The sequence below is a fragment of the Motacilla alba genome, chromosome 1A (assembly GCF_015832195.1).
Source record: "Motacilla alba alba isolate MOTALB_02 chromosome 1A, Motacilla_alba_V1.0_pri, whole genome shotgun sequence".
Classification (NCBI taxonomy): Eukaryota; Metazoa; Chordata; class Aves; order Passeriformes; family Motacillidae; genus Motacilla; species Motacilla alba.
The window spans coordinates 351361-379216 of NC_052031.1; the positions used below are offsets into that span (position 1 = coordinate 351361).

The 27856-nt window shown below is 58.9% G+C and overlaps 2 protein-coding genes across 4 annotated transcripts in view; one reads left to right on the forward strand and one right to left on the reverse strand.

The window, feature by feature from the left end:
* The first annotated feature begins 5696 nt into the window (after positions 1 to 5696).
* Positions 5697 to 27856, forward strand: part of PPP6R2 (protein phosphatase 6 regulatory subunit 2) — a 64517-nt gene continuing 42357 nt past the window's right edge. For both annotated transcript variants that reach the window (XM_038153804.1, XM_038153806.1), the window contains exons 1-2: positions 5697 to 5759; positions 26965 to 27097. The gene's annotated coding sequence lies outside the window, so the exon portion shown is untranslated. The remainder of the gene's footprint in view (positions 5760 to 26964; positions 27098 to 27856) is intronic.
* On the reverse strand, positions 6042 to 21185 carry LOC119708027. Of its 2 annotated transcripts, none has more exons than XM_038153807.1 (2): positions 20587 to 21185; positions 6042 to 8212 (listed from the first exon to the last, which is right to left on the reverse strand). In XM_038153807.1, exons 1-2 carry the CDS (start codon positions 21157 to 21159, stop codon positions 7289 to 7291), a joined length of 1497 nt encoding a protein of 498 aa, XP_038009735.1. In that variant the 5' UTR covers positions 21160 to 21185; the 3' UTR covers positions 6042 to 7288. The 2 variants fall into 2 exon arrangements, with proteins under 2 accessions (XP_038009735.1, XP_038009736.1); XM_038153808.1 differs by having other exon boundaries at positions 6042 to 8179; positions 20554 to 21185.

The following is a 27856-nucleotide window of genomic DNA, read 5'->3' on the forward strand; positions in this document are numbered from 1 at the left end:
CCCCCCGGCTGTGCCCGGTCTGAGCCTCCCCGAGCCCCCTTTGGCAGCCCCCCGGGCCCGTCCCGCGGGGCCGGTTTCAGGAGCGCTCCAAACACCGTTTAGAAAATACGCCGTTTATTCCCTGCCGGCCGTGAGGAGGAGATTTCCACAAAGCAAGCTCACCAAGGGGTAAAATATGGCACGTCTTCTGCAGGAGAATAACCCACGCTCTGCCCCTGCCCGAGGCGCAGTTCATTGCGTGACCTCACCCGGCCCGGCCGAAAGCTGACTCTCGCTTGAGAGAGAGCTCTTTCATTAAGCGACTCCTATTGTAGAAGCTACCCGACGCCTCAGTTACGTTTACAAAGGTGAGAGAACGACGTGGATTCCTTTAGGAGCAGTGTTCCCCGGGAGCGAGGATCCAGCGGCGAGCCCCGGGGCCGGCAGCTGCCCCGGGCGCGTTGGCAGAGCCGGGCACGGGGCTGTGCCCGGCAGAGGGCAAAGGGGGAGCCCGCATTGCTCGGGGCAGTGAGTTTTGTGCGATTCCAGGCACGTGAATACAGCGCAGGAGCTGCTTCCTGCTCGGGGACATCTGGGAAAGGGGAGACACCGGGGATACATCCCAGATCTGTGGCAGGTTTGCTGAGCAGCACCCAGGCGCTTTGGGGGTTATTTATTGCCAGGTCAGGCCCGGAGCAGAGGAGGAGTAGGAGCAATGTAAAGAGAAAGTGTGAGAAGGCACAGTTCCACCCTGGCAGTGCCCAAGGCCAGGCTGGACGGGGCTTGGAGCACCCTGGGACAGTGTCCCTGCCCGTGGGACTCGGTGGGCTTTGCGGTCCCTTGCAGCTAAACCGTTCTGTGATTGCAGAGTGCCCAGAGGTGTCCAGGTGCCCCCGAGTGTGCGGTGACACTCCTGGCAGGAGCTGTTTTCCACAGGGATGCCATGGCCAGGCTGCCGAGCTCCCACAGCAGCATCGCCCCGGGAATTTGGTTATTCATTTCTGGCACTTCTTTTCCCCCATTCTGTTTGTTCATTTTCAGCCCTTTCATGTCCTTGCCCCGCCCCTGTGGAGCTCCCCTGATCAGGAGCAGAGCAGCTGCACTTAAACACTGCCCTGTGCCCTGAACTGCTAATTAATGCTGATTATGGTTTCTTACAGGCTTGCAATAAAGCCTGCAACACTGCATTTGCACTTGCCACACTTGGAGCTGATTCTTGCCACACAAGGGACAGGAGGAAAAGATAAGGAAAATATGAATAAAAAATGTTGGACATTTTTTCCTCAGTAACTCTTTGTCCCGCAATGAAGATCGGTTTTAATCTTGTCCCAGGGGTCTCCTGTGGCTGATTGCACTGCAGCCACACGAACATTCCCTCCTGGTCAAGCAGAAGAAAATTAAGAGCGAATAAAAAGGCAAATAAAAGTGCTTAGAACATCTGAGAAGTATGAAAGTGAGGGCTGGAGGGTTTCCATTAGAATGGGAGCAGAGCCCTGTCCCTGGGCAGGGACCTGTCAGGGGCAGAAGGTCACACCCAGCATCCCAATTCCTTCACAGAGAATTTCCCAGAGCCACGAGGCAGGACAGACAAATGCTGGAATCACATAACCAGGGAATCCTGGAATGGCTGGGTGGGCAGGGACCCCAGAGCCCCTGCAGTGCCACCCTGCCATGGCAGGGCCACCTGCCAGTGTCCCAGGCTGCTCCAGCCCCAGTGTCCAGCCTGGCCTGGGGCACTGCCAGGGATGCAGGGGCAGCCCCAGCTGCTCTGGCAATTCCAGCCCAGCCAGGAATTCCTCATGGCCAAGATCCCATCCATGGCTGCCCTCTGGCACTGGCAGCCATTCCCTGGGTGCTGTCCCTGCAGGCCTTGTCCCCAGTCCCTCTGCAGCTCTCCTGCAGCCCCTGCAGGCCCTGCAATGTGCTGGAAGCTCTGCCTGGATCCTTCTCCTCTCCAGGTGAGCATTCCCAGCTCTCCCAGCCTGGCTCCACAGGATGTTTCCATGACCTGAGCACCTGCCCCAGGGCAGTTTTGGTTTCCTGTTGCTGAAACCCGCGAGACCTCGGGACTCCTTTGCCCGGCTCCTCTCGGTCCCTCCGGCCGCAGCCCTGCAGGGCTCGGGCTCTGGTGCCGGGCAGGGGAGGCTGCAGAGCGGGCTTTTCCCCGGGGGCAGCGTTTGCTGCTCTCAGAGAGGCTCCGATGGCGGCAGCCGGCTGATCCCTAGCCCGGGCCGGGCCGGGCCGCTCCCGGCTGCTGCTGGACCATATTTGGGAAGGTCGGCGGCGCAGCTCGGGGAGCGCGGCGCTGGTGCGGAGCGCGGAGCTGCCGGGGCAGCGCTGGGGCTGCTGCGCATCTCCCCGGCAACCCGGCAAACACAACAGTGCCCAGCCCTGCCGGCTATAATTAACCGTGCGCCCCGGCCCCGCAGGAGCCGCTGCCCTGGCTGCCTGGCTGCCGGGAGGGATAATGTTCCCCAGAGCAGCGAGGAGCGCTCCCTGCAGCCCCGGGAACGTGCGGGGTGCCGCGGCAAAGGAACGCGCGCTGCTCCTCGGGCTGTTCGTGCTCGGGCACTCGGAGCTGCGGGATTTGAACCGGGCCCGGTCGCTCGGCCCTTTCCAAAAGGCGGCCGGAGGGAAACGCTGGGGTTTGGAAAAGCTCCCAGAGCAGCGCTGGGTGCTGGGCAGAGTCTGTGGCTGCGGGAGAAGGGAGCAAAGCTCGTCCCCTCCTCCCTGCAGGGCCGCTCAGATTAATGTCAAACTGGCGCTGGGAGATCCTGTTCTGATGCCTGCTGGAGGCACCAGATCACGCCTCAATCCTGAGCCAAGAATAGATCCCAGAATTCTTCATCATCCACAGCCTATTCTGGGCCTGCAGCCTCCCACCCGAGGCGCGCCCGCTCCCGCTGGGAATCCTGCTCGGGCTCGGCTCCGCTCCCTGCCCCAGAGCTGGGAGCTCTGCAGCCGGAGCGCTGCCGGCGCTGAGGGGCTGCGAATCCTGCAGTGCCGTGCACTGAAGGGGTCCCTAATGCCACCCAGTGCCACCCCTTGCCAGGGACAGGGACACCTTCCCTGAGTGCAGGCTGCTCCCAGCCCCCATGTCCAGCCTGGCCCTGCCTCGTGCCGGTGCTGGAGGACATTCCAGCCCTTGTTCCCAGGGGGATGCAGTGCCCTGTGCCACAACCAGGGCTCGGAACCGTGGCCTGGGGTGTGTGTCCCTGTCCCTGTTCCTGTCCCTGCCAGGAGAGGGGAGCTGGCAGCTGCTGGCCCTGCTGCTGCCAAGCCCAGAGTTCAGCCGTATCTCAGTGTGTTCCAGAGGGCTGGAGCACAGACGAAGGAGGCTGTTCCAAGGCTGGAGCTCTAGAAATCAGCTGGAGGAGTCAGGCTGTGCAGCCCCAGCCCTCCTGGGGGTGGGAATAGGCTCTGGGGGCGGCCAGAAGCTTTGGGAATTTGCTTGGATGGTTTTGTCCTGTCCCCAGAAGCCACAATAAGCCACAAAAAATGCTTTATAAGCCCATTTCCCTCCAGCAGACGAAACAGGGAAGTGAAACTCCTGAGGTTGTGCTGTTTTTCCCCGCATTAATGGCCACCAACGTGCTAATTACCACACTGGGTGCCGTATGAGTTCTAGGAGTCCTTCCCTTGCAGCCCTCACGCTGGAAAAGCATCCACAGATGAGGAATTTTGCCCACTCAGTCATGGGGGACACTTCTAGTGGCATTTCTGTGGCAGCACTCCCATGGCCAAACCCCAGCGAGTGGCAGAGGGTGACATGGGGTGAGCCCAAAGCTCCCTCCCAACCCCGACCATTGCAGGATCCCGTGATTCCGTGCCCCAGCGAGCAGGGCAGTACAGAACCGTCCCTCTTTTCCCATGGCAAAGGCCGCGTTTTCCCTGTAAACGTTAACCACGTGCAGGAATCTTTGCAGGGTCAAGGCCTCGGCGAGAGCAGCACGGGGCAGCTTAGTGGTAAATCTCGTGGCAGGAATTCACTTTGGAATGAAGGATTGGATGGCTTCCTGCTGGTTCCTGGAGGATGCTGGCACTTGGAAAGCAGTTTATCCACGAGACAAAGACAAATCCGGGCACGGCGACAGCGGATCCAGGAGCCCAGGCTGCCAGCATGACTCAGAGATCCCTGCTCCCAGCCCTGGCTCCCTGCTCCCTCTGTCCCTTCCCTTCTCCGTGCTCACATCCCTGGGCTCAGTGGACCCTGTCCCCACCCTGGTCCCCTGACCCCCACCCTGGGGTCCCCCCCAGCAGTAACGCTGGGGCCACCTGAAGGCCACGAAGGGGCTCCCGCTGTCCCCGAGTCCCCCCGGCCGCGGGGTCCTGTCCTCGTGCTCCTCCCGCTTCCCCCGAGGCCGCAGCTCGCCCGCCCCGGGGTCCCGAGGGCTGTCGCTGTCCCCTCGCCCCTGTCCCCGGGGCTGGGGCCGCCCCACCGTTCCCAGGTCCCCGCCCTCGCTCCACCATCCCCGACCCCCCGTCCCCGTGTCCCCATCGCCATCCCAGTGGCCCCGTGTCTCTGTCCCCGTCACACCCCCGTGCCACCATCTCCCTGTCCCCAGTGCCCGCCCCGTGTCTCCATCTCCGCCCCCAGTCTCCGTCCCCTTGTCTCCCCATGTCCCCGTTCCTGTCCCCCATCCCCACTCCCGTCCGCGTGTCCCCATCCTCGTCCCCCTGTCCTCGCCCCCATTCCGCCCCACCATCCCCGTCCCTATTCCCGTCCCTGTCCCCCCCGTCCCGTCACACCGTTCCCGTCCCGAGTCCTCATCCCTGTCCTGCGGTGTCCGTGTCCCCATGTCCGTGTCCCCATCCCCGTGCCCATCCCTGCCCCCATCCCCGTGTCCCCCGTGTCCCCCGTGTCCCTGTGTCCCCATCCATACCCTCATTTCCGTCCCCCGTGTCCCCGTGTCCCCCGTGTCCCCGTCCCCTCATCTGCATACCCTCATTCCCGTCCCCCTGTCCCCGTCCCCATGCCTGTCCCCGTGTCCCCGTGTCCCCGTGTCCCTGTCCCCCCATCTGCATACCCTCATTCCCGTCCCCCTGTCCCCGTCCCCATGCCTGTCCCCGTGTCGCTGTCCCCCCATCTGCATACCCTCATTCCCGTCCCCCTGTCCCCGTCCCCATGCCTGTCCCCGTGTCCCCCGTGTCGCTGTCCCCCCATCTGCATACCCTCATTCCCGTCCCCCTGTCCCCCTGTCCCCATGCCTGTCCCCGTGTCCCCGTGTCCCTGTCCCCCCATCTGCATACCCTCATTCCCGTCCCCCTGTCCCCGTCCCCATGCCTGTCCCCGTGTCCCCCGTGTCGCTGTCCCTCCATCTGCATACCCTCATTCCCGTCCCCCTGTCCCCGTCCCCGTGTCCCCCGTGTCCCTGTCCCTCCATCTGCATACCCTCATTCCCCTCCCCCTGTCCCCGTCCCCATGCCTGTCCCCGTGTCCCCCGTGTCCCCCATGTCCCTGTCCCCCCATCTGCATACCCTCATTCCCGTCCCCCTGTCCCCGTCCCCATGCCTGTCCCCGTGTCCCCGCGGTCCCGCCCCAGCCACGCCCACCCCAATAGCACCGCCCACAAACGACCCCGCCCAACACAGACCCCGCCCCCTCCCTCTCGGCCCCGCCCCTCTCCCCCGCCCTGAGGGAGCCGCGGCGCCGCCGCCATTTTGGAGCCGCCGCCGCCGCCGCTCCGCCGCCGCTGCCCGCGCAGCCCCGGCCGGCCCAGCCCGCGGGCCCGGCCCGCAGCCCGGCCCGGCAGCGCCCGAGGGCAGCCCGGCACCCGCAGGTGAGACCCGGCTGTCACCGCCGCCCTCGCGGGGCCAGGGTCGGGGCTGGGCCCGGCACCGCGGACTGGGCCCCGCCGCCCCCCCCGGCTCCGCTCCGGCCTCCCGGAGCCGCCCCCCGCGCTCCGGGGGTTCGGCACCGTTTGGGGGGTTAAAAACCTCCCCAGCCGAGCCGCTGTCCGGGGCTGGGCCGTGGTCCCGCCGCCTCGTTCCGTGCGGATCTGGGTTAAATCCGCCTGCTCTGCGCGTGACAGTTTCCTTTTGCCGTGTTTTGGTGCGTGCGGGGCGGGCTGGCGGGGCTGGGGGCTGGGGCTGCGGCCTCCAGGTGCTCCTGGATCGCACCTGGCCGGCCGGGAGTGGCCGGAGCTGTCGGCAGTGGCGGCGGTGGCAAGGTCAGGGGTCAGGTCACCCTTCCTGCCACTCAGATCTCCCTCTTAGGGCTCAGCGCGCACTCCCGAGGGTCTGGTCGTCCTTCGGGGGTCCCCTGCCCGAGGGTTGCATCACCCCCCTGCGGGTCTGCTCCCTTTCCCGAGGGTCAGGTTCCTCTCTCGAGGTTCTTGTCCCCTCCTGGGGGTCAGGTCAGTCCCGGAGGTTAGGTCCCTTCCGGGGGTCAGATCACCCTTCTGAGGGTCCCCCTTCCTGGGGTGTGGTTCCCCTCCTATGGGTCAAGTCCCTCTCGGCTGTCTGGTCCCCTTGTGGCGGGTCAGATCCCCCTCCCGGGGGTCTGTTCCCCTTCCCGGGGGTCTGCTCCCCTTCCTGAGAGGCTGGCCCGTGCTCCGGGGTTCTGCTCCTGTTCCCGGGGGTCAGGTCCCTCCCGGCGGTGAGAGGAGGGGGATCGGTGGTCAGGGTCCCTCTCCTGAAGGTCTGGTCCCTTGCCGGGGTCAGGTCACCCTTCCAGGGGTCACAGGAGGGGGATCAGCCTCCCACGGGTGTCACCCTCCTGGGGACCTGCCCACCTCGGGGTGCAGAGTTTGGCCGTCAGTGTCACCGTGCTGGTTTTATTAACGACCAGAAACCGGGCTAGGAGTGGAGGCCCCGCTGGAATCACCACAAGATTGATCTGACAGGAAAGCGGCTCCTGGCAGAGGCTGCGAGGGCCCTGCTGAATTTGAGGGCCTTGTTTTGCACCAGCTTAAAAAAAAAAAAACCAAACTAGGAAGTGAAAAAGAGAAACTGAGAGAACTCGCAGGGCCCTAAGAGGTTTTTCCTCGCTTGATCCCCTGCTTGGAAATTCACGTTTTAAAAACTTACAGGTTGTTTTCATTGTTTATTTTGTGTCTCAGAAAGGAAAAGGTGGTGATTCCAGCCCTGCCCAGCCCCACAGGTTTGAACCCAGCTCTTGGGAGCAGATTTGGGTTATAAAGCTCTGTTTAGAGCCTGATGGGAGAAGAAACATTTATGTTTTCTCTTATTACTCTGACACTTAAAAGCGAACATGCTGCCAAAATACTTCAGTGGTAAAAAAAACCCTTGGTGGATGGTAGTATAGGGATTTCCATGGCAACCAATGGTGATCTCATGGGAAGCAAAGTTAAATTTTGGGCTGTCGGTGGGAGCACATCATGGCCTGGGCTGGCCTGGGTGACATTTGCTCGGCAGAAGGCGATGAGGGCTGGCTAGGAACGAGCTGGTCTGAAACCAAGGCTTGTTCTCTGTGTGTGCACTGATATTCCTGGTGCTTTCTGTACTTGCTTTGGATTAACGTTGAAATGCAGGGATGTGGGACGAGGCCCTGGCTGGCAGTGGGGACAGATTGGTGGTGCAGCAGCAGGTGCCTGTCAGGCAGGTGGTGCAGGAAAGGCTCCTGCAGAGCCTCACGCCGGGGGAAGGTTTGTTGTGGGATGCAGGAGCTGTGGAGCATCTCCTGCTCAGCCTGGTGTTCCAGGAGCTCTGCGTGTGCTGTGGGAGGGACAGGGTGGATTTCTGACTTCACAAATTGGAAACTGTCAAAAATAATAACGACGAGGCAGCGCTGTGTGAGAGCTGCTGCTCGGGGGTTTGTTTCCAGGAGAAAAGTGCTCTGTGGGCTTACGGCATTTTTGGGAAGCTCCAGGCCACCGTTGGCAGAGCTTCCCTGGGGAGCGGGGGGCTGGGGGGCCCAGCTGTGTTCCAGAGTGGGATCTCCCGGTCCTGAGCAGAGTTTCCTGGCTGGATTGGCAGACAGCTGGAGGGAATCCCATCGCTGCTGTCCCCCACAGTGAGATCCTGAGCGAGGAGGGGGTGTTGGTTTGTCAGTGCTTCCTCTCCTCTTCGGTACAGAGATATCCCAGTGTTTTCCTGTGGTGCTTTTCCATGCTCTGTGCAGGGAATGCTTCCTTTGAGGTCTCCCCTGAGTTTTCTGATGGCAAAGGGGACCCAAAACTTTTCTTCCCTGAGCCCAGCAGTGGTATAGAGGAATTCCAGCATCGCAGAGCCATGGGATCTCCTGAGCGGGCAGGGCCCACAGGGACCCCAGATCCAGCTCCTGGCCCTGCACAGACACCCCAGCAAGCCCAGCCCGGGCATCCCTGGAGCGCTGTCCAAACGCTCCTGGAGCTCTGGGGCCGTGCCCGTTCCCTGGGGAGCCTGGGCAGTGCCAGCTCCCTCGGGAAAGAGCCTTTGCTGGTGTCCATGCTGTCCCTCCCCTGGCACAGCTCAGCCCTTCCCTGGGTGCTGTCCCTGCTCAGCAGAGTCTGGGGGAGCCCGGGGCTGGGAGCAGAGGGATGAGCTGTCCTCTCTCCTTGCTGCCAGCCAGGGGTGCAGGCGGAGCAGCCGTGGCTTCTGTGCTCGGGATCGTGACTCCGTGGAAGTCATCCAGCAGCACGGTTTAACAGGGGCTGCGAGTCAGAGTGCCTGAAGGGCAGGAGCTGCAGCTCTCCCTAAAAATGGGCAAACTGGAATGCCAGGAAATAGGAGAGACTCCTGTTGGAGTAAATCTTAGGTTTGGAACAGGAGTAGAACAAGAATAACTGGGAAATTTGGGTGCAAATGGTGCGGGAGAAAGGGGTGAGGTCGGTGAGCTGAGAGCAAAGGAGGAGCTGGGTGCTTTGGTCGTAGGATCAAGGAATATCCTGAGTTGGAAGGGACCCACAGGGATCATCCAGTCCAGCCCCTGGCCCTGCCCGGGACCCCCCCGAATCCCACCCTGTGCATCCCTGGGAGTGTTGTCCGAGCGCTCCTGGAGCTCCAGCAGCCTCGGGGCCCTGCCCGTTCCCCGGGACCCTGTGCCAGGTTGACAGAACTTCAGAGAACTTTACGGGGAGGAAGGTTTGTGGGAGGTCTTGTTTTGCTGGATGCAGAATTCCTGAAGAACTAATTGAGGAGTTAATAGAGTGAGTTAATGAGTGACGGCAGTGCTGGGGCCGGGCTGTCAGACACGGAGCCTCGGCCGGGAGCAGCAGTCCCTCACTCCTGGCCCTATTGATAGGGAACACAGCCCCGCTCCCAGTCACACTTACGGGCTGCAGTGGTTTTACCTCCTTTTCACGGAAAATCCACAGATGTCGGGGGTTTATGGAAGGCTCAGGGAAGGAATGTGGCCTCTGTGTGACCAGGAGTAGCAACAAAGGCTCTTAAGTGTCTCCTTTGATTCAATATTATTGGAAGCAGGAGTGTGTTGTCTTTCCTGGCTGCTGCTGTGTTTCTCTGTTGAGCTTTTCTTTTTCCCTCTCTGCTCCCTGTTCATCCCACCATCCTCCCTCACTCCTGATGGACTTCCCTGCTCCTTGTTTTGATCCTCCCCAGCCGCCAGCACTGCAATAACCAATATTGACATTATTATCACTGCCTGGACTATTTTTACCCGTACCTTAACTCTGGTTTGGAGGGAAACTTGGGCAAATAAGTATCAGTTATCTCAGGAAATGAAGCTTTTGCAGCCAAGCTTGAAAATATCAGACGAAAAAGGCTCAGATTTAGGTGGAATTTGAGTGCCACACATATTGCTGTTGGATGAGGTGTGGAAGTGGGAAGTTCCATCTTTGTGTTTTTCAGTGCCTGTTAGTCCCAGATGGAGCAGAGGCACCTCGAGAGTGACAGTAATAAACGTCCGCAGGGCCTGAAGCCTGACCAAAATTGTCATTTTTGTCAGGGGTGCCTTTAAACCAAACCCCACGTGGCACCGAGCCGTGACCGGGGGCTGTCACCACAGCGAGGTGAGGTGATGTCAGGAGGAAGTGCAGCTCCTCAGCCTGAGCTGGCAGCTCTGCAGCTGCTGGGCTGGGCTTGCTCCTCGCTGTCCTTCTCAGTCTCCCTTTGCTGTGTCCACCTGTTACCGAGAGCCGCGAGCGCTCTGGGGGTGGCCGTCCCCGCTGTCACGGTACCCACACACCCCATTCCTTCCCCTGGAGTCAGCCTGGGGTGCCTGAGGACACCGGGGTCATCTGGGCAAGAGGGGAAGCTGGGAGGCATGAGAAGAAAACCTTCTGGTGAAATGGCAAAGGGCAGGGAGTCACTGGGGGCAGGCAGAGCTCAGAGCTCAGAGCTCTTCCCTGGCCGGGGCAGAGTGAAAAGCTTCTCTGGCACAGCTTTCCACAGAATCTCCTGAGCTGGAAGGGAGCACAGGGATCACAGATCCAGCTCCTGGCCCTGCACAGACACCCCAGCAATCCCAGGGAGGGGAGCTCTGGCAGCCTCTGGCCGTGCCTCTTCCCTGGGGAGCCTGGGCAGTGCCAGCACCCTCTGGGGCAGAACCGTCCCTGCTTTCCAGCCTGACCCTCCCTGGCACAGCTCCAGCCGTTCCCTGGGTGCTGTAACTGGTCACCAGAGCAGAGACGGGAGCTGCCCCTCGGGATGAGGCTGCAGCCCCTGGGGAGGTCTGAGCTCAGTCTCCTCCAGCTGGACATTCCAAGTGCCCTCAGCCGCTCCTCGTGTGGCCCCTCCAGACCCTTCCTATCCCCATGTCCCTCCTTTGGATGCTCCCCAAGAGCTTCAGTTGTTTTGTATGTTGAGGTGCCCAATCCCAGGCTGGAGGTGAGGCCTCCCCAGCGCAGAGCAGGACAATCCTCTCCCTTGCTGCTGTCCCTGATGTCCCTCCTGGCACCAGGGCACAGCTGACTCAGATCCCCCTTGCCATCCACCAGGACCAGGTTCCTTCCCAGAGCCACTCTCCAGCCCCCCATCCCAGCCTGTGGGTGCATCCAGGGCTGCCCCGGCCCAGCTGCAGGATCCAGCACTGCCTGTGCTAAACCTCGCACTGCTGGTGATTGCCAGCCCTCAGATTTGTCCAGGTCTCTGCGGGGCCTCTCTGCCTCAGGGGAGGCAGCAGCCCCTCCCAGTTTTGTACCATCTGCAGACTTCCTTGCTGTCCCCTCAAGCTGCATCCAGGTCACCTGGGAAGGTGCTGAAAGGAGCTGGGCCTGAGCTGGAGCCAGGTGGAACTTTGGCTTTGCAGGGAAACTTCCCAAACATCAGGACTGCTCAGTGCAGGGTGGGTGTGGGTCTGCCAGGGCCCCGCTGCACTTCGGGGTTCCTGTGCTGGGAAACTGGGCTTGCAGTGGGATTTCAGTCCTGCAGTTTGCTGCTGCTCAGAGCTCTGTGGCCTGGAGTGACACTGATGACTCCAGTCACTTTGCTTCTGATTTCCCTGGGCAGCTTTCGGAGCAGCGGCAGCAGAGCAGAGCCCGGCACTGGGAGAGGCACAAACCTGCAGGAGTGGGGATGGTCTGGCTGCTGCAGCCACAGGAAGGAAGAAGGAAATAGAGCGCAAGAAGCTGCTTCAGTTTCAGTTTTGCCTTCGATTGCTTGTGAGGACTGAGTTCTGTCACACCTCGGAGAACACCAGTGGCTCTGCTGTGACATTTGGGTTTTCTTCCATGTGGCAGTCTCTTCCTTTCCTTCCCTTCTCGTAGCCCTGCACAGGCTGTGGCTCGTTCCAGCTCCTTGCTTGGCTGTGCAGCGGGCTGGGATGAGAAGGTTGTGTTTCCTTAGCTGTTTATTTGTGTTCTCTTCCCTCGGCACATCCCCCGGGACGCCGTTTAATTGAATTCTTTTATGTTAAGATGGATTTCTTTTCTTTGAGAAGGATAATTGAGCCTGTGAGCTCACAGGTTGCAAACTGTCCCCGTGTCCCCGAGGCAGAGGACGAAGGGCAGGGTTGCGCCGCGCCAGGAGCGGGCAGGAGGCCAGGCTGCCCTGCGCTGGCACCGCGTCCGTGCGGGATGGCAGCGGCAGAGCCGCGGGCGCGGGGCCAGCGCCGGGAGCCCCGCAGCTGGAGCAGCACCAGGGACGGCACGGGAACGTGGGACCCAGGAAGGAGCAGAGTGACAGGGCCGGGGCTGTCCTGGGGATTTAACCGGGGCGTGGTTGGATGGCACTGGCAGCGTCATGTGCAACGTGTTCCTGGTGTGGCTGTGCCGGTGCTGGGCTCACGGGGAGCAGGACTCGGACACCTCCCCTTCCTGGGAACTTCTGCTGCTGCCTCTGAGAGCCTGCAGCTCCTGACAGCAGAGGGACCTGGAGCTGCTGGAGTGAACCCAGAGAGGCCATGGAGGTGCTGGAGCCCCTCTGCTCTGCAGCCAGGCCAGGAGAGCTGGGAACATTCACCTGGAGAGGAGAAGGCTCCAGGCAGAGCTCCGAGCCCCTGGCAGGGCCTGCAGGGGCTCCAGGAGAGCTGCAGAGGGACTGGGGACAAGGCCTGCAGGGACAGCACACAGGGAATGGCTGCCAGTGCCAGAGGGCAGCCATGGATGGGATCTTGGCAATGAGGAATTCCTGGCTGGGCTGGAATTGCCAGAGCAGCTGGGGCTGCCCCTGCATCCCTGGCAGTGCCCCAGGCCAGGCTGGACACTGGGGCTGCAGCAGCCTGGGACACTGGCAGGTGGCCCTGCCATGGCAGGGTGGCACTGCAGGGGCTCTGGGTCCCTGCCCACCCAGCCATGCCAGGACTCTGCGCTTCTGTTTCACTGAACGTGAGTCCCACTGCTGGAAGTTCCCGGGCAGTTGCAGTGTGGGGCTGGAATGTGGCGGGGTTGCAGCAGTGGGGCTGCGGTGGTGTTGACAGCAGCCGTGATTCTGTGTTAGGTTAAGTCACGCTCAGCCCAGGGAATGGAATATCCAGGTTATCCTGAGAGCCCTGAGCCAGGACACCCCTTTCCTGCTGAGCAGGTGCTCAGTCTGCACCATTTAGCAAATTGGAAAACACCAAAGGATGTTTTTTCTGCTTAGCTCTGCAGCTTGTTTCCTTTTTATTTTTCATTCGGGAGGTTGTTTTTCTTTATGCTCAGTTGTTATTTACTTCTTCTGAATTCTCCTAGTCCTTGTTGCCTGCCATGGTTGGAATGAGATGGTCTTTAAAGTCCCTTCCCACCCAAACCATTCTATGGTTCCCTGATTTACTGTAGCATTATTTGATGTTGTACTGTCCATGGTATATCCTAATTTTTCTTCCATGACTTTCTGAGTATTTCCCCTCCCCCAGCAATGTGTTTCCTACTTTGCCTTGGCTTTCCAGAGGCTGGAGCCTCTCCCAGAGTTCCCACCTCTGTGATGTACATCCCTCTTCCTGAGGTAGCGGTTCAGCGGTTCAGGGTTCTTTTTCAGTCAGTGGAGGAGCCAGGTGCTCGTTCCCTGTCTGCGGGGCTCTGAAATAGCTGAGTAGTGCTGGAGAAGCGCTCGTTCCTCTGCTGCCCGGGGAATCTGTGTGACTGACTGGCATCAGTCATCCTCAGCGTGAATAGCTGCACCTCGGCTGAGACCCAGCCTGGCAGGGGACACCTGCAGGGCTGGGACAGGGACAGGGACCTCCTCCCCTGGGTTAGGCAGCCTGGGAGCTGCTCGGCACAAGGGATTGGGCTGGCTGCTCCCCAGCAGCTTTTCCAGCCTAAGCGATTCCGTGGTTGTGAGACGCTGGTGTTTGCCGTGTCCAAACCCTGAGCTCTGCTGGGGAGCTTCTCCCTGTCCACAGCAGGTGGATGAGCTTGCTGCTGGAAGCAGGGAGGGGTTCAGAACCATGGAGATCGCTCTAGGGCCAAAGCACTGAACCAAATCAGAGTTGTTGTTGTGCACATGCCCAGCACAGCTGGTTTTCAGTTCTGCGAGGAGCCCAGGGCACAGCTCTGCTGCTCCTGGCGTCAGGAGGACGTGGAGCTGCTGGAGCAGGTCCAGAGGAGCCCAGCACGTTCATACAGAGACTGGAGCACCTCCAGACACAGCCTGGGAGAGTTGGGAGTGTTGCGCCTGGGGAAGGGAAGGTCGTGTGGAGACCTCACAGCACCTTCCAGGACCTGGAGGGATCCAAGAGAGCCAGAGAGAGACCCTGAATCAGCCCTGGAGTGCCAGGACACAGGGAGTGGCTTCACTGCCAGAGGGCAGGGGTGGATTGCTTTAGATTGGATATTAGGAACAAATTCCTGCCTGGGAGGGCGGGCAGGCCCTGGCACAGGTGCCCAGAGCAGCTGGGGCTGCCCCTGCATCCCTGGCAGTGCCCCAGGCCAGGCTGGACACTGGGGCTGCAGCAGCCTGGGACACTGGCAGGTGGCCCTGCCCATGGTGGCACTGCAGGGGCTCTGGGGTCCTCCAAGCAGAGGACAGGGTTCCCCCACCTTCTTCAGTGCCTGGCATGGGGGGGACCCACAGCTCAGAAGAAGTTTATCAATATTTTGCTGAGTTTTTTCTTTCTGCTTTAGAGGAAGTTTGTTTAATTATGGCTGGTGCCAGACTGCTGTGTGTGCCTGAGGGCTCTGGAAACTCGAGGATGAGGCAGCACAGGAGTTTCCAAAAGCTGTAAGGGGCTTTAGGGTGCCCGGTGTTGGTGTGGGGTTTGGGATGTGGTGCCAGCAGGGACTGCACAGCCGATTTCATGGCTGTTACACTGTAACTTCCTCTTACAAAAGAGGCGGTTTCAGGCCTTCTGTTTTCCTTCCCTTCTGTCACTTTTGTTCTGGCAGATGAAATAACTGGTGCAGGGCAGTGCTGTCAATGTGGGGAGTGCTTCCAGTGTGCCCATGGCCTCCCTGCTCCTGCTTTGCCCTCCATTTCCAGCAGCAGCTCTGCTGAGGAATGTTGTGTCTTGCAGGAAAAAAATGGCCACTTCCTTTTTGACAGGTGAATTTTGGGCATCAGCAATTTCTTTATGGAAAGGGTGCTCAGGCCTTGACTGGGGCTGCCCAGGGAGGTTTGCTGTCCCCATCCCTGGAGGCGTCCCAGGAATTCCTGGAGGTGGCACTCAGGGCTCTGGGCTGGGGACAAGGTGGGCATCGGTCACAGCTGGGACTCCATGGGCTGGGAGGGCTTTTCCAGCCTCAGGGATCCCGAGATTCTTGGAGCTTCTTTGTGCTGTTTTCTCAAATACCTGGGATGCTGAAATGAAGCAGTGCAGTTCCCAAGAACAAAGCTGTTGAGTTATTTTCAGTTTTAGAAGAGAAAAGCAAGGGGAAGTATTGAGTGTATCCTTGGGGTTTGGGTCTGTGCTGGAGTTTTCTGAGGAGCAGTGAAGTGAGACAGGATCACCTGGTGGGCACGGGAGACTTTGGCCGTGTGGGGAAAATCCTGTTGTGTAATCCCAGTTTGTGTGGAGCTGTGGACAGTGCCCTGGGCAGGAATGTGTTATTTTGGGAAAAGCAGGTGGGATCACCAGCAGCCAACCCCAGGGCCAGTGCTGGGGGAAGCAGGAGGATCTCCAGGGCCCTGGCTGAAGGAGCAGTGCTCTGCTGGGTTTAGGTTTTGGTGCTTCGGGGGCAATTCCTGCTGAGGAAATGGCTGCAATTCCTGTGGGTTGGCCCATTCAGAGTCCTGGGGGGAATCATGGGATCCCAGGATGGTTTGGGGCCTTAAAGCCTCTCAAGGGCAGGGACACCTTCACTGTCCCAGAGGACTCCATGCTTCCATGATCAAGAGAACTATTGCTGATCATCTGTGCAAGGTGGATGTTCAGATATTTTCCCAATGTTGATCCAATCTCTAGGATTCTTTATTAAGCTTGGAAAAACAAATGTCATCCTTTTCAGTCTTTTGAAACGCTCACCCTACAGATTCCATGGGCTTTTTAGTGGTTTTGGTTAGGACTGAGGGAATTCAGGCACAGTGTGAGTGACTCCTTGGATTAGTGCTCCAAGCCTCAGTTGGATGGACATTTCAGCTGGAATGCTGTCCCCTTCCTGCTGCTCCATCCTTCCTCATTCCCTGCCCCCCTCCCTGCTCAGACACTCCTGCAGCAGTGCTGGAACAGTTTGGGGGAGTGATCCAGCTGGTTATTTTTCTGCTGCTGGTACTGCATGGCAAAGGAAACTCGTTTTTTAATACCCAGCAAGCCGTGGCCTCCGATCAGGAGTGTGTCCTGCTGGTTTGGGATTCCCAGAGCAGGTTGAGCTTTGGTGTTTCTTTGTCCGGGTAAAACCCACGGAGCTCCTCAGGGTGGGTCTGAGAGTTCCCAGGGACTGTTTTCCCTTTGGGATGTTTTATGGTGGGTGAAGCCTGGCTCACAAATAGAGGTTAAGTGGTGCCATGAGGGGAGAAAGCCTGGTGGTGCCTTGTCCTGGGAAAGATGTTTCACCCAGTTCCGAGGAATTGGGTAAAGAGGGAGGAATTTCCCCATGGAAAGGGGGTCAGGCCTTGGCAGGGGCTGCCCAGGGAGCTTTGGGGTGCCCATCCCTGGAGGTGTCCCAGGAATTCCTGGAGGTGGCACTCAGAGCTCTGGGCTGGGACAAGGTGGGCACTGGGCACAGCTGGGACTGGATGCTCTTTTCCAACCTCAGCCATTCTGAGCTCCTTCTGAAGAGTCTTTATTTATTTTAACTGCAAAACTTCTTGAACTTTGCACGGAGTGTGTCTGTAATGCCCTGAGAGCTTGAGGGAATGAAAAGGCATTTATGTGGTGTCCTGTTCGAGGGCTCTGCTTCACTGGGGCCTGGGTTCTGGGTCCGCTGGGTGGAGGAGCGTTGGAATATTCTGGTAGGAGCTGCAGCGTGTGACGGGCTGGGCTGCTCTGGTGCAGGTACAGCCACAAACTCACCTTGGGAGCTTTGAACTGCGATGAAGGACCAGGAAAGGAGCACAGCAGTTGTTTCGCTGGCTCACTTGAGGCCGTGTGCTGATCAAATAGGCGTCTGTGGAACGGGCAGCCCTTGATCTCCCCGTGGGGTGCAGCAGGAAATCTCAGTTTGCAAATGCTGGCCCTCAGTGTGAGTACAAAGAGGTGTCTTCTGTAACATCATCGCCTTAGTCTGTGTGGGCAGCAGAGATGAAAACCTCCAAGGCCCACGGGAGGGCAAAGCAGGATTTCTGTGAAGCGCTGCTTGTGCGCCCCAGTAAAAACCAGCACCCTGCTCTGAGATCCCAGTCTGGTCACGAGCAGGGATTTCTGTGGGGCTGAGCTGTGGTGACCCGGGAGGAAATGTCACTTGTTGCTTAGAGCAGACAGAGGAACCGGCCCTGAGCAGCATCAAAGTGACCCAGGCAGGCCGAGAGGGAGGAGCCTGGAGTCGTGCAGGGGATGGAAATCAGCGCTTCGAGCAGCCCAGGACTTTGTTTTGCTGGTTTAATATTCAAATGCAGTTGCAAATCTCACACTCAGAGGTTAATGTTTAATGGGAAGCCCCGAGTCCCCCTGGGGTTCCTTGGGACTGGTGTTGCTTCCGTGGGGTCAGCGCACAGGAGCAGCTGGAAAAACCAATCCTGCTGAATTATTGCTGAAATACAGATCACAGACTGGGAGATTCCTGTGCCCTCAGAGCTGATGTGAGCCCAGCAGCACACAGGGGTGAATTTTAAGGATATATTGAGCTCCATGTGCGCTGAGCTGGTAAAAAAGGCCTTTTTTGTGCTGTTCTGTTCCCGGAGCATTTGGGATCCTTTTCTGCAGCTTTTTCCTGCAGCTTTTGAAGTGCTGCGGTTTCGGTTTCTTCGTGTCTGGGTGTGGAGCAGTTAATTTAAAAAGTAACATTTAAATCAAGAAGCTGTGCAAATTCTGTCTTTAGCATGGGGTAGGGCAGCAATTAGGAGGCTGCTTAACGAGATACTGGGTGAGGATAAGGTTGATGATCAAAACAAAGTGCTCCTGATATCATCTCTTTCTTTGGGAGCTTCAGAACCAGGAAGGATTACAAGGAGCTCTTCATTTTGGATGTACATTTGTCCGACACAGAGACTTTCAAGGGTTTATTGCCAGGGCAGTTTTTTGTTACAGAACAAGCCCAGCACAGCCCCTTTCCATGCAGAGCAGCATCCCACTGTGCCAGTGGTTTCCTGCTGCTGGCCTGGGAACGCCAGGTGGCACTGAGCTGGGTGGGAGGTGGGAGCTCTGCAGGGGGATGGGGACAGGCTGGATCCGTCGGCTGAGGCCAGCAGGGTGAGGTTCAGCCAGGCCAGGTGCCAGGTGCTGCCCTGGGGTCAGCCCAAGCCCCTGGAGCGCTCCAGGCTGGGGCAGGGGGGCTGGCAAGCTGGGAAAGGCCCTGGGGGTGCTGTGCCAGGGCTGGGCATGAGCCCAGGGTGGCCAGGGGGGCAGGAGGCCGAGGGGCCCCGGGCTGTGGCAGCCCCAGGGTGGGCACGGCCCCAGGGCAGGGACTGTCCCCTGTGCTGGCCCTGCTGAGGCACCCCCTGGGACCCTGGGGGCAGCTGCGGGCCCCTCGTGCCAGGAGAGCCCCGAGGGGCTGGAGCTGGGAATGGAGCCCCGGCAGGGCTGGGGGAGCTGGGCAGGGGCTGAGCCTGGAGCAGAGGAGGCTCAGGGGGCCCTTGTGGCTCTGCACAAGTCCCTGCCAGGAGGGGACAGCCGGGGGGGTCGGGCTGTGCCCAGGGAACAGGGACAGGAGGAGAGGGAACGGCCTCAGGCTGGGCCAGGGGAGGGTCAGGGGGGATTGGGGAAATTCCTCCTGGGAAGGGCTGTGCAGCCCTGGCACTGCTGCCCAGGGATCTTTGGAGTCCCCATCCCTGGACTGGATGGCTTTGGAAGGCTTTTCCAACCTTAATGGTGCCAGGGTTTTGTGATTCTGCAAATGCAAGAGATCTCTTTAATTTGTCAGATCTTAAGAAATAATGAAGAAATTCATGTTCATAGCTCACAAGGGGAAAACAAAAGGAGATTCTTGGCAAACTGGTGAAATATTTTCATTGAAATTTTATCTGTGAATTTTAAGTGTATCCAAGTGGTTTTCAATGAGGAGCTTGGGCCAGGGAATGTCTCAGGGAGCTGAAACTCCTCTTTGGGGGTGTGTGGCAATGAGGAGCCCCCAGTGAGTTGGGATCACTGCCTCAAGGCCTCCGGTGCGTCCTGCTTTGCCTTCAGTCAGGGATTCCAAAAAGAATCGAGCAAAGGAGACAGGCAGGGAGCCAAGGGAAAGGTGCTGAATGAGAATGGAGCTCTGTAAAATCCTGATGTCAGAGGAGCTGTTTTAATTTTGTGCTGCTGCCTGGGAGGGTGTCCCAGAGCTGCCCCTGGGGGTGAACCTTCCGCAGGTTCTGTCCCTTGGCTGCTCCTCATGGCTGGCACGGGATGGGCTCCTGGCAGGTGTAATTTGAGAACAGAGGGGCTGAGTTCATGGAATCATGGAATCCCAGACTGCTGTGGGTGGGCAGGGACCTCAGAGCCCCTGCAGTGCCACCCTGCCATGGCAGGGACACCTGCCACTGTCCCAGGCTGCTCCAAGCCCCATCCAGCCTGGCCTTGAGCTCCAGGATTTTAGTGGGAAGCATTTCCTTTCCTCCTTTGGAGTTTCTCACCATCCTTGCTGCCTCCACCATTCCTCTGAAGAGAAATCCGCAAAGGTCTTGGACTCAGCCTTTGCTGTGTTAAAGATGAATATGGGAACCATTCCATCTTGGAAGCAGAGACAGAGTGTGTTCCTCAGAGTCTGGGGTGGGAGCCTGAGGAGGTTGAGAGAGCTCTGAAATAACTGAGTAGCTCATGATTCTGTTCCCCTGGCAGCCTGAATCCCAGAATCTCAGGAATACTGAGGCTGGAAAAGCCCTCTGGGACCGCTGAGTCCAGGCTGTGCCCAATGCCCACTGTCCCCGGCCCAGAGCCCTGGGTGCCACCTCCAGGAATTCCGGGGACACCTCCAGGGATGGGAGCTCCAAAGCTTCCTGGGCAGCCCCTGCCAAGGCCTGACCCCCTTTCCATGGGGAGATTGCTGCTGAATTCCTGCAGGATGGTGGCTTTCTGTCTCCCTTGTCCAGCACTCACAGGAGGAGGACTCTGAGATGTGCCTGCAGCCCCGTCAGGGCTGACCTGAGACATCTGCAGGGTGCTCTGAATTCTGGACTGTGTTTGCTTCTCTCTCAAGGAAAGTTGGGTCCTTTTTAGGGAAGTGAAACTGTGCAGTTGTTGATAACCCAAATGATCCAATTTCCTGGGAAGAGTTAGGGATAAAAATACTGGCGAGTGTAAGTTGTTGTGAGGTGGCAGTGGAGTGTTCTGGATGAGCCTGGCGCCGCTCCTCGCCTGCTTTCCTGGGAGTGCCTGACAGGTCTGGGGATGGATCCAGCTGGGCAGGGAGGCAGAGCTGTGTGGCAGGGGGTGGGAAAGGGCTGGGAGTGACCTGGCCCTGCCCTGGGAGTCACCAGGCAGCAGTGGGACACCTGGGCACCCTCCATCTCCCTGCAGGTGATGCACTGCAGGCTCCAGCTTCTTCCCAGGCACCATTGAGCTGGGATAACCATAACAATAGTAATAACAACAACAACAATGACAGCAACAGCCCCTCTGCTCGCAGGCGTGGGCAGCTCATTGCCAGCAGTAACTGCACTGGGAAGTCCTGGGCTGTGTTTCCTCATCCAGGGCTGCCTGACCTTGGGGAGGGACCGGCTGTGGTTTAAGTGTCTGACTGGAAAACCACAGCAGCTGCACATCCATCCTGTGGTGTACCTGGAATCACAGAGCCATGGGATCTCCTGAGCGGGCAGGGCCCACAGGGACCCCAGATCCAGCTCCTGGCCCTGCACAGACACCCCAGCAAGCCCAGCCCGGGCATCCCTGGAGCGCTGTCCAAACGCTCCTGGAGCTCTGGGGCCGTGCCCGTTCCCTGGGGAGCCTGGGCAGTGCCAGCTCCCTCGGGAAAGAGCCTTTGCTGGTGTCCATGCTGTCCCTCCCCTGGCACAGCTCCATGGAGATTTGAAAAGATTTGGAGCAGGCTCTGGCAGCACAAGGTGCTGGTTGTGTGCTGGATCAGCTCCTGTGGAAGATTCCCAGAGCTTGGCCAAGAGTTTAAAATAGTAACTGGGCTTGGTGGCTTCTCCAGTTACCGGGGTCATTCCAGGGATCTCATGATTTGCATATCGCTTTCCAAATGTCCACATGCAGAGGAAAAGAAATTTGCTGTTGCTCTGACCCCGAGTCGATGAAGGAAGAGCTGAAGTGATGTTTGCCAGGAGTGGATTTAGGGATGAGCTGGGGCTGGGAGCAGCTGGCAGCGTTCGGGCAGACAGGGGTGGGCTGGCTGCTCCTCTGTGGGGATGGACACAGGGAACTCCAGAAAACTGCCAGAGGGCAGCCATGGATGGGATCTTGGCAATGAGGAATTCCTGGCTGGGCTGGAATTGCCAGAGCAGCTGGGGCTGCCCCTGCATCCCTGGCAGTGCCCCAGGCCAGGCTGGACACTGGGAGGTGTCCCTGCCCATGGGTACCCCCTTGTCCTGTCCCTCCATCCTTGTCCCCAGTCCCTCTGCAGCTCTCCTGGAGCCCCTGCAGGCCCTGCCCGGGGCTCGGAGCTCTGCCTGGAGCCTTCTCCTCTCCAGGTGAGCAGCCCCAGCTCTCCAGCCTGGCTCCAGCCCTGGAGCAGCTCCCTGGGCTCTGTCCAGCAGTGTGTCTCAGCTGTTGTTTATTTCCTGTTAGAACCAGTGCCTCTGGGAGTATTTCCATTCCTGTATTAGGGTTGAGGTTCAGAGGAGTTGGTGCAAGGATCTTTATGTACGTATTTATTTATTTATTTACTGGAAGTGGGGAAGCAGCAGAGACCAGAGCCTGTCCCAGTGACCTGTACGGAGTCAGGCACGGGCTGCAGGAGTGTGTGGTTAGTACTAACCAGGACTGTCTGGAGGGACCATCTTGGTCAGTTGGTGTTGGTGGTCACTTGGCCGTTCTGGCTGAGCATTGGGGCGGTGCCTGGATGGTTTTACAGCTCTTCCACCCTTTAATCCCCGAATTCCTGGCAGAGACAAGGAGGGTTAGGGGGGAGCTGAATGTGTCATAAAACCCCAAGTTCAGAAAATCGATGCAGGTGTTGATGGTATAAAACCCCAAAAATGGGAAAACCCCTGGACCATTTTTCCCAGTCTTTGCATCGCTCACTTCTGCTGGAGAGAAGAAGCTGGAAAGTCCAGCTGTTTCAGGCTGGGATTATTTTTTTCCCTTTCAGTGTATTTAGCCCTGGCAGGGGCTGCCCAGGGAGCTTTGCAGTGCTCATCCCTGGAGGTGTTCCAGGAATTCCTGGAGGTGGCACTCAGGGCTCTGGGCTGGGGACAAGATGGGCATCGGGCACAGCTGGGACTGGATGGGCTGGGAGGGCTTTCTCAACCTCAGGGATCCTGGGATTTTGTTGGGGCTGCTCTTAAAGCAGGTGGGAAGAGGCTGAATAAATCCCAAAATTCATGTGCGTGGACGTGATTAGGGAATAGTTTGTGGTTGTTCCATTCTCCTGTCAGCAGTGCAGGTACCCAGGGAAATGCTGCTTTTCCTTAATTCCAACTGCTCAAACTCTTCCTTTATCAGTGGAACCTTGAGGGAAGTTCTGACTTACATAAAAGGTTGAATTTAGCTCATCTGGGCTGATAGTTCTGATCAACCATGATCAAGTAACTGAGGCAGTGGGAAGGCTTGAAATTTTGTTAAAAATAGCTGGATTTTGTATGTGCCTGTCCTTTTCCAAATGCTCCCATCCCACTGCTGCCTCCTGGGATGTGCCATGGGACGGATGGGAAAGGCAGGAATTCTGTTCCTCTTGTGAGGCTCGTGTTTAAGGGTTAAATGGACATTTTGATTGTTTTTATTGAGGCATTCCTGAGTCTCCTCATCCTTTTCCAGTTCCTTTTGCAGGCAAAGAACCTTTTCCTTGTAGTTGGCTCAGAGCAGTAGTGGGTATGGATTCACCTCGGGGAATGGGCACTGCAGCCCCTGTGCATCCCTTCTCCCCGGGGAATGGGTGTTCCAGGCCCTGTGCATCCCTTCTCCCAGGGAATGGGTGTTCCAGCCCCTGTGCATCCCTTCTCCCTGGGGAATGGGCACTGCAGCCCCTGTGCATCCCTTCTCCCTGGGGAATGGGCACTGCAGCCCCTGTGCATCCCTTCTCCCTGGGGAATGGGTGTTCCAGCCTCTGTGCATCCCTTCTCCCTGGGGAATGGGCACTGCAGCCCCTGTGCATCCCTTCTCCCTGGGGAATGGCACTGCAGCCCCTGTGCATCCCTTCTCCCAGGGAATGGGTGTTCCAGCCCCTGTGCATCCCTTCTCCCCAGGGAATGGGTGTTCCAGCCCCTGTGCATCCCTTCTCCCCAGGGAATGGGTGTTCCAGTCCCTGTGCATCCCTTCTCCCTGGGGAATGGGTGTTCCAGTCCCTGTGCATCCCTTCTCCCTGGGAATGGGTGTTCCAGCCCCTGTGCATCCCTTCTCCCAGGGAATGGGTGTTCCAGCCCCTGTGCATCCCTTCTCCCTGGGAATGGGTGTTCCAGCCCCTGTGCATCCCTTCTCCCGGGTTCCCTGGAGCAGCAGGCACAGAGCAGGAGGAGCCCCTGGCCAGGGGGTTCCCCGGAACAGGTTGTTCCCCAGGGGATGTTGGGCACTGAGCAGGGCATGGTCCTGGCCCCGGGGCTGCCAGAGCTCCAGGAGGGTTTGGACAGCGCTCCCAGGGATGGGATCTGAGCGGTCTGTGCAGGTGATCCCCGTGGCTCCCCTCCAGCTCAGGATATTCCATGACTCCATGAGTCTGCGGCCAGTTCTGTGCTTCCATCCGCGTGCTGGGTGTTGAATTCCCGGCTCCCTTAAGCAGAGGGGCGCAGGGAAGGATGCAGGCTCTGCTGGTTGGGCTCAGGGGTCCTGGTGCAGGCTCTGGGATCAGCTGTGACCCCACGCCCAGCAGGGATGTGTTACACACACAGGATGTGTTTCACACCCCGGCACTTGTTCTCGCAGGAGCAGCCGCAGGAACAGCGGCTCTGCTCCTCCTGGGCTCTGCGGATCCTCCAGCAGCGCTGCTCCAGGTGGAAGTTCCCTGAGGAGAGCTTGGGACGGGAGCTGGGATATATTGAACAGTTGTTCATGACTTGCTAATGTGTAAATGCTTTTCCAAAGGCACTGGAGAGGTTTTTAGTGGGTTTTAGCCTGCTCAGGATCGAGTTTTCCTTACTTGCCTGAGTGGATTCCGTGGAAAGTGGATTCCATTCCATATTCCTGTGGAGTATCTTGGGCCCATGTGTCCTAAGGCATGCAAGGTGTGGCCAAGGTGGGGAAGGTGGGCTCTGTTCACGGGGTATTGGCACACAGACGTGTGGAAAAGCTGCAACACACTTTGGTTTCATTTGTGTGCTTGGAGCTGAACCATATCCCTGAAACCTCTGGTCCCTGCATCCCTGGCAGTGTCCCAGGCCAGGCTGCACCCTGGGGCTTGGGACACCCTGGCACAGTGGAAGGTGTCCCTGCCATGGCAGGGCTGGCTCTGGGTGAGCTTTCAGGTCCTTCCCACCCAAACCATTCCATGGTCCCCTGATTTATACAAAATGGACTGGCACTCTTGGGGGATATTTTCAGTGTGCTCAGATTTTTTGGGCCGTGTCTCCAAGGACAGCCGCAGCTCTCTGTGCGTATTTGGGGTGTTTGGGGCCAGCCGCTGTCCCGCGGAAGGAGCTGCAGATCAGCGGCCTCGTGGCCTCCTTTGGGTCTCCCCCTAAACCGGGGGTGGGTTCTGTGGCGTTTGGCCAGCGCTGGCTCCCGAGGGGGACACGGCTCCGTCCCTGCTGCCCTGTCGCTCCTGCCAGCTCCGCGGGGTGTGGCTGCCGTGGGACGGGGGCTGGCTGGGAGGGAACTGTCACCACCAGCAGCTGTAACCACCCCAGCAGCTGCTGCTGTCACCAGGCGTGTCCCTTGGCCGGCAGATGTGTCCTGGTGACAAAGCTGTGGCAGGAGCGCTGGCTGTGGTGACACGGCAGTGACATGGGGAGGTGGCAGGGGCGCTGGCTGTGGTGACATGGCAGTGACACAGGGTGGTGGCAGGAGCGCTGGCTGTGGTGACACGGCAGTGACACGGGGTGGCAGGACCGCTGGCTGTGGTGACATGGCAGTGACATGGAGAGGTGGCAGGAGCGCTGGCTGTGGTGACACAGCAGTGACACAGGATGGTGGCAGGAATGCTGGCTGTGGTGACATGGCAGTGACATGGAGAGGTGGCAGGAGCGCTGGCTGTGGTGACACAGCAGTGACACAGGATGGTGGCAGGAATGCTGGCTGTGGTGACATGGCAGTGACAGGGAGTGCTGCTGTGGTGACATGACAGTGACATGGGGTGGCTGGAGTGCTGGCTGTGGTGACACAGCAGTGACACGGGGTGGCAGGGAGTGCTGGCTGTGGTGACATGGCAGTGACACGGCAGTGACAGCGAGTGCTGGCTGTGGTGACATGGCAGTGACAGGGAGTGCTGCTGTGGTGACATGGCAGTGACACGGCAGTGACAGGGAGCGCTGGCTGTGGTGACACGGCAGTGACACGGCAGTGACAGGGAGCGCTGGCTGTGGTGACACGGCAGTGACACGGGGTGGCAGTAGTGCTGGCAGGGTCCGGGCTGTCCCGGGGCCTCCAGAGCCGTTCCAGGAGGCTGTGCCGGGGCTCGGGGCTCGCTGGGGTGGGCCAGGCTGGATCCTCGCTGTCCTGGCTCTGCAGGGGCGTGCAGTGCCGTGAGAACTGATGGAGACAGGCTCGGGTTGGATCTTGGGAACAAATTCCTGCCTGGCAGGGCGGGCAGGGCCTGGCACAGGTGCCCAGAGCAGCTGGGGCTGCCCCTGCATCCCTGGCAGTGCCCCAGGCCAGGCTGGACACTGGGGCTGGAGCAGCCTGGGACACTGGCAGGTGGCCCTGCCATGGCAGGGTGGCACTGCAGGGGCTCTGGGGTCCCTGCCCACCCAGCCCATCCCAGCACTCTGTGGCTGTGGGATGCAAAGCCGGCTGAGACTGAGACAAGTTCTCCCTTCCACTCCCCACTGCTCCCTGGGCCAGCTTCTTGTGTGCATCATGAGAATTCCGTGTGTTCTTTGTGTGCATCATGAGAATTCCGTGTGTTCTTCCATGGCTCCTCCAGCCGTGAGCTCCCCAAAGCATCAGTGTCCATTCAGCCAGAGTTTGCAGAACTTTATGGAGCTCTTGGTCTTTGTGGCCCAGCAGAGAGTTGCTGAGGAGGTTCTTGTTGGAGGTGTCCCTGCTGATGGCAGGGGTCAGGCTGTGCCCCAGGGAACAGGGACAGGAGCAGAGGGAACGGCCTCAGGCTGGGCCAGGGCAGCTCAGGGTGGAATCAGCAGCAATTTCCCCATGGGAAGGGGTCAGGCCTTGGCAGGGGCTGCCCAGGGGGGTTTGCAGTGCCCATCCCAGGAGGTGTCCTAGGAATTCCTGGAGGTGGCACTCAGGGCTCTGGGCTGGGGACAAGGTGGGCATTGGACACAGCTGGGACTGGTTGGGCTGGGAGGGCTTTTGCAACCTCCCTGAATCTGGGACTCTGTCAAAGACTTTTGGGCACAAATTCTGGGGAGAAGGGGATCAAAGTTTAGAAATAAAGCCCCGAACAGTTTTTGTTCAGATCAGTGCCCTTGGTTTGGGTGAATGTTGTACCTCCAGTTAAGTAAGCACTGATTGGAAGATGAGGACATATGTTTATATTCACATTACATTTAATTTCCATTTGATGTGGGGACCTGCTGCTGGTTGGTCTCTGGGTGTATCCCACAGCACCCCAGGAGCTCCTGGGTTTCAGGAGGTTGGTTAAAGCCCAGCTCTGGAGTTGTAGGGGAGCTCGTGGGCTGAGCCAGGCTTAACTCTTCCTCTGTGATCCCCCTCCACTGTCTGTGGTTGTTCTGAGCCTCATCCAGCCTGGCCTTGGACACTTGCAGGGCTGGCCAGTTCACATTTGCCCAGTGCTGCAGGAGGAGGGGAACTGGGATAACTGGGAGGATCCTGAGTGGCCTGATTGGTGATTCCTTGGCAGGACTGTCAGTCCCTGTGATCTTCCTTTGAGCTGAATGGTTCTGTCAAAGTTCATTTAGGGAAAAAAATAAAAGCCTTTGGCCCTCAGGTACCTGTGGTTATTAGTAACTTTAAAAAATCTTTTCCAGGATTGGAAGCTTGCAAAGGAATTCACACTGGATGAAAACCATTTCCTGAAGCTGGGTCTATTCCAGGAACTGTAACCCAAATGTTTCTCTGTCCGTGGAGGAGATTTCACGTTTGAAGAAACTTCTACTGAAGGTAGGAACATCTCCCTGTCCTTTTGTCTTGGCATGGCTGGGTGGGCAGGGACCCCAGAGCCTCTGCAGTGCCACCCTGCCAGGGCAGGGCCACGTCCCAGTGTCCCAGGCTGCTGCAGCCCCAGTGTCCAGCCTGGCCTGGGGCACTGCCAGGGATGCAGGGGCAGCCCCAGCTGCTCTGGCAATTCCAGCCCAGGCAGGAATTCCTCATGGCCAAGATCCCATCCACGGCTGCCCTCTGGCACTGGCAGCCATTCCCTGGGTGCTGTCCCTGCAGGCCTTGTCCCCAGTCCCTCTGCAGCTCTCCTGGAGCCCCTGCAGGCCCTGCAATGTGCTGGAAGCTCTCCCTGGAGCCTTCTCCTCTCCAGGTGAGCATTCCCAGCTCTGCCAGCCTGGCTCCCTGGGAGCTGAGGGGCTCCAGCCCTGAAGCAGCTCCAGGTGCTGCTGCTGTTGGCCCCAGGGCTGCTCTGCAGGTGGGGTCTCACCTGAGCAAAGGGCTGAATCCCCCTCCCCTGTGGGATCAGCCCAGCACTGGGGGATTTCTGGCCAGTGCCTGTGAAGTTCCTCATTAAGGCACCAATTAATTCCCAGTAGTGAGGCTGAGCTCTGTGGTGCTGGGTGCTCAGTTCTGGTGGCTGCCCCTGGGATGGAGCCTGGTATTTAATACCTTGAGCCACTTGAGAGGGAACTCTGGTGTCCCAGGGATGTTCCTGGGATGGAGTCCGGGCTGAGGGGCTCTGTCCCTGTGTCCCTGTGCCAT

Excerpts from the sequence above, each read along its gene's own strand:
- LOC119708027 (XM_038153807.1), bottom strand. The coding sequence starts at position 21,159 with ATGGCTGCCCTCTGGCAGTTTTCTGGAGTTCCCTGTGTCCATCCCCAC. Across the intron at positions 8,213-20,586 it reads TGCAGGGCCAGGAGCTGGAT|CTGGGGTCCCTGTGGGCCCT; the intron begins CTGGGGTCCCTG and ends CAGGAGCTGGAT.